General features: G+C 45.5%; 1 protein-coding gene across 1 annotated transcript; it reads right to left on the minus strand.

The window, feature by feature from the left end:
- Positions 1-3,517: 3,517 nt before the first annotated feature.
- zgc:113227 (uncharacterized protein LOC541506 homolog) lies at positions 3,518-4,912 on the minus strand. The gene is made up of 2 exons (XM_060035719.1): positions 4,791-4,912; positions 3,518-4,670 (listed from the first exon to the last, which is right to left on the minus strand). Exon 2 carries the CDS (start codon positions 4,668-4,670, stop codon positions 3,585-3,587), a length of 1,086 nt encoding a protein of 361 aa, XP_059891702.1. The 5' UTR covers positions 4,791-4,912; the 3' UTR covers positions 3,518-3,584.
- Positions 4,913-5,400: the final 488 nt, after the last annotated feature.

Here is a 5,400-nt window from a genome sequence, read left to right on the forward strand (position 1 = left end):
TCGCGACACTGGACTTGCGAGGCATCGACGCGGACTTCCATTCACATAGCCAAAAACAAGACAATAGATCTATGGTTAGATCAAAACATCAAGACATACAATTCAAAAAAGATCAGATTAAGCAGCTACCCTTTTTTCTTTCGCGGTTTGCCTGAGCAGCGCACCTGCATTTAATAGCCTATATCCGTGAATTGTCACAATTTCTCAGAATCAAAGGTGAAAGTAGAAACGGGTGGCCTAAAGCTGTCATATCGTTCACAATTTTTAACAATAAATGTACTGTACGGAGCTCCTTAAGGGACATTAGGGAGAACGCTCCCGCACAGAACCTTAGTTTGGAAGTCGTGCTGGTGACACGACAAATACTTCCAATTGAAATACATGGGTTTGGAATTTGTGCTTGTAAGCACGAAAAATTTGAAAATACGTGATCCTGAACACGTTTCAATAGATTAAATAACGTGACAGTGTCACGTCTTTTCGTGAGACCGGGTTGGTTGTACATACTTATTGTTAGGTTTAGTGGCAGGCAAATTAGTCATTATTAGGGTTAGAATTTTGAGGTCCCATAAAAATGATTGGTTCGCAGACACAGCCAATGTCAAGTGAATTATGTTTCAGGGAGAAAGTTGCTAGGGTTGGGGGATACCGTAATTTCCTGACTATAATGCCGCTTTTCCACTGCATGGTACCAGCTCGACACGACTCGACTCGACTCAGCTCGCATTTTTTGCGTTTCCACCGCGAAACATGGTATCTGGTACCTGAAGTGGCTGCTTTTTCTAGTACCGCCTCGCTCTAGGTTCCAAGCGAGCTGAGCCGATGCTAAAAGGTGACGTCGGCAGACGGCCGGCCACTGATTGGCCAGAGAGTGTGACGAAGTCACGAGAGCGACATGGCAACCATGCTGGTAACAGCCATAGCAGCGCCGCAGCCAACATATATTCCACTTCTTCAACTTCTTCAACATGACAGCTAGTAAGTCTTCACAGTGGACCATTGCTGAGGTGCAGACGCTTCTGTGTCTTGTGGCCGAGGATAAAATTCAAAAAGAGCTGGACGGAGCCACCCGAAATGAAAAGTTTTATAAGGAGGTCGCTAAGTTGATGGAAGACCATGGTTACTACAGGTCGTACGCGCAGGATAAGCTTAAAAAGCTTAAAAGCGACTACAAGGCCATTAAGGACCAGAACGGCAGGAGTGGGTCGAACCGCAAATCGTGGAAGTGGTACGACCAAATGGACGCCATTTACGGCCACAGAGAGAGGAGAGTGGCATCGACTCGGCCATGGGTTTGTTGGAGGAAATTGATAATGATGGTAAGTGTTTTTAAGAACCCATTCCATAGTCTGCTTGAAAGCAACATTCGATATTACCGAAAAAAGTTGAAAGGTGACCCCACATGTCCTTAAAGAGCTGAACATTTTGGTATTCCTATGGTTAAAATGGCTGACGATTTGAAGGAGTTATGAAGGTCCAAAAAACGTACGGAAGAAGTAAAAGTAATAAAGGTTTGAATAACAATAGTGTGAATGCTCCAGCATTGACGCTATTCACGTTACGTGAACTGATTAATATGTTATTTTTAAGTGTTGCCATATGGTGTGCACTGCATTTACTTATGTTGTGCATGTACACTTTTGTTCAAGACTTCCTTTGTACAACCGAAGAAGGCGGTTTGGTCAACATCGACAGTGATGAACCCCCAGCAGCAGCTTCAACACCGCCACCGCCCACGCCCACAGAACCACCTTCTCCAACGTCCAGCACCAGCACCACTGGTAAGAAATAGTTCACATCATCTAGCTTTTAGGGTGCACTCACACTAGGCCATCTGGCCGTGGCCGTGTGGCCGTTTTCACACCTAACCGTGCTCAAATGGCCCCATTGTTCTCTGGCCTGCACTCACACTAGGCCATCTGGCCGTTGGCCGTCGCATCTGTGGCCTGGCCACGGAAGGCTCTTGTACATACGTCATCACGTCGTAGCACGTCATCACCAAGCGTCCGCTGCATGGACCATAATAAAGTCTGCCGCCAGTCAGAGTTTTAACAACAATGGATAACAACACAGAGAACACACCAACAGTTAAACCGCTTGACGCGATGTTTACCGTTCAATGGGAAAGAAGGCTCGTCGCCTTGATTATGTCCGTGGTCGTCGCATTGACTATACGTCATCCAGCTCAGGTTGCGTGGCCGTGCGTGTGCGTGTGTCGGCTCATTAGCATCTGTACCGTAGCAGCCCGTGCCGTAGCAGCACACCTCTCCCAAGTGGCCAAATTGGCCAGACTGGCCACACTCACACTGGCAGATTTGAGCACGGTTAGGTGCTAAAACGGCCACGGCCACGGCCAGATGGCCTAGTGTGAATGCACCCTTAGCTTCAATTGTATTTTCCCAATAAATTTTTTAAAACTTGCTTTGGTTAACCACCTCCCATTTCTACCTGTCTTCATTGTTGTCTAGACAAGCGAAAAAGGAGCCTGTCTCAACAGGAGCACTCAGCTCAGGTGACGGACTGTCTCAGAGAAATGCACGCTGATGACATCGCCCAACAGGATGGGACCCGGGCCCAGCGAGACAACCACCTCCAGCTGCTCCTCAATGATGCCCGAGAAGCGAGGGAGCAGGAAGCTGCATTGAGAAGAGAGGAGGCGGCACAGACTGCTGAGTTCCACCGATCATTCCTTGGTGTGTTCGGCCAACTTGTGGAGGCAATGCGTGACCGACGTGTGTGAACCACTCCCCCAGCCCCAGGTCTGGACCTTCTAGTCAAGTTTATATTATATATATATATATATATATATATATATATATATATTAAAAATATAATAATTATTCCACTTTTTTGTAAATAGTTTATATTCCACCTTTTTGTAAGTAGTTTATGTTCCACCTTTGTGTTTAAAAGTTTGCTGTGCTGCACTGATTTGCTCCTATTCTGTTTGTTAATAAATTATAAGTGACTTATGTGATTGTTTCATGATTTTGTAATTCATCTGTCATTACACTGGTAGGAAAAGTCATTACACACAAAATAAATAACTAGTAATTGTTCTTTACCCTCTTTTGGATTGTGAGGTGCTCAAGTGCTGTCTGTAAAAAAAATTGTGGCAATAGGAAGTCTATTAACATAAGGTAATATCATATACTGGGGCATAATGTGGCAAAGTTATAAAAGGTATTGAAAAATATATACCGCACAACCTACACCTGGCTGAATCTTTGCAAAGAAGCTGCAATCATATTCTAAGATTTTACCAAATAATGGTGTAAATGTTTAAATATAAACTTTAAGTGATAGGACCCCTATATATTAATTACGGTTCAGAAAGAAACCAGCACCCAGTTCACATTTTTTAAAGGGTGTCTAGTGTATTTTCCCTTCAAATGTTACACTCGATTTTTCTTAAATGTTTTAATCTTTTAGCATTTAATGCCAGTAAATCTTGGTAACCTTTACAAATATGATAAAACAAAAGTGGAGACAAAAGTACAAAAGTTTAATGTTCTCACAACATACAAAATGTGAAGTGTATACCTACATGGCAAATTCAAAATGTATTCTAACATTAATTAACGTTAATTATTCGCCAACAAGAACTGCATTAGACCCTCCCGTACATTGATGCCCTCTACATCCTGTGCCACTGCCACCCCAGGCTCTGCTGATTGTACATCCAACTCGGTCAACTCGGTCTCATAAGTCTCTCCATGATTTTCACAAAGGTTGTGCAGAGCACAGCAAGTCATAACCATAGACTTCACCAGTTGGAGATCAGAGTCGTTCCTTTTCAGGAGGCAACGCCACCTTCCTTTAAGCCGGCCAAAAGCGTTTTCAACAACCACCCTTACTCTACTGAATTTTCTGTTGAACATCTGCTGTTCTGCTGTAAGTCGTCCTGTGTCTTGGAAGGGTTTCAAGAGCCAGTTCTGCAAAGGATATGCTGAGTCTCCTAGGATGTAATAGCCAGCAGTCACCCCTCCAATGTTCCTGGTGCGAGCTGGGAAGTGGTTCCCTCGGCTGGCTAACTCCCACAGTTTGGACACTCTCAGAACCCTGGCATCATGCATGCTCCCTGCCAGTCCAGCAAACACGTTCCAAAACAGCCCCTTTCCATCTCCAACACCTTGAAGGAGGATGGAGTGCCAGCCTTTACGGTTGAAGAAGTCACAGTGATAGTCCTGTGGTGCAAGGATTGGTATGTGGGATCCATCGATCGCACCAACACAGTGTGGGAGCCCCCACCTGTTCTCAATGTAGGTAGCCATTTTGCGGAACTTCACCTCGTCTGGAAAACGGATTTGTTCTGGCACCAACAATGTCTCTGCTGCAGCACAAAAATCCTGCACACACCGGCACACAGTTGTGATGCTGACTCCAAAAATATGTCCAATACTCCTATACTCTGAGCCAGTAGCGAGCTTCCACAGTGCAATGGCCACTCTCTTCTTCAGGGGCACACATCCGCGGAAATTGGTGTCTTGCCGCTCCAAAACTGGACGCAGTTTGTTGGACAAGAAGCCAAACGTTTCTTCAGACATCCTGAAGTTCTCCACCCACTGCTCGTTTGTGAAGCCGGGAACAATCACATCCCACCATTCCGAGGATCGGTTGTGCGCCCAGACCGATGGTTTGCGGCGGAAATGTTGTGACGAGAGTAGCATCTGAAACACACACACAGGCTACATATTTTGGTGCTTATAGAAATGGCTTGCAATCATTAAAACGTTGTACACTGGACTTATTTTGTACGAGCAAGCTAGCATTAGCAACAGTTAGCTTACCTGGATGCGTCTTTTCTTGGAGGCTTGATTCCTCTCATCTTCGGCTTCACACTGTTGTATATACTCCAACACTCTCCGGGACTTTTCCAGTGTATTTTGTCTCGCCGCGTGCAGCCTTCTCTGACTCTTCTCCTTTGTGTCTTACAAAAAGCACCAGACCGAGCAGCACGAATACCATCGCATCGATGTCCTCCATTGTTGTTATGTGGGTTCTGTCCATGTGTGGGTTGGGTAGGTCTTGTTTGCGTCGCGTACAAAAATACGTCACGGCCCTTTCGCGCAGCCGACCCCGCCCACGTCCAGGAGGTACTATTTGCGGTGGAAAAGGACCCGTGCTGCTACCGTGTCGAGTCGAGTCGTGTCGTGTCGAGTCGTGTCGTGTCGAGTCGTGTCAAGTCGAGCTACATGTGCGGTGGAAAAGCGGCATAAGCTGCGGTTTAAACACAAATTGTCCAAAATTCCGTAAACTATGCAGCTTATGCATGGGTACGGCCAATGCATGGGAAAACGATTTCAGAAAAACCATCCACCATGCCCTATTCGCATTACCATTATTCCACAGTGATCTCGTCTTTGTTTCACACTGCTACTTAAGACATCGTAACTAAAT

Source organism: Gadus macrocephalus, chromosome 17, assembly GCF_031168955.1.
Source record: "Gadus macrocephalus chromosome 17, ASM3116895v1".
Classification (NCBI taxonomy): Eukaryota; Metazoa; Chordata; class Actinopteri; order Gadiformes; family Gadidae; genus Gadus; species Gadus macrocephalus.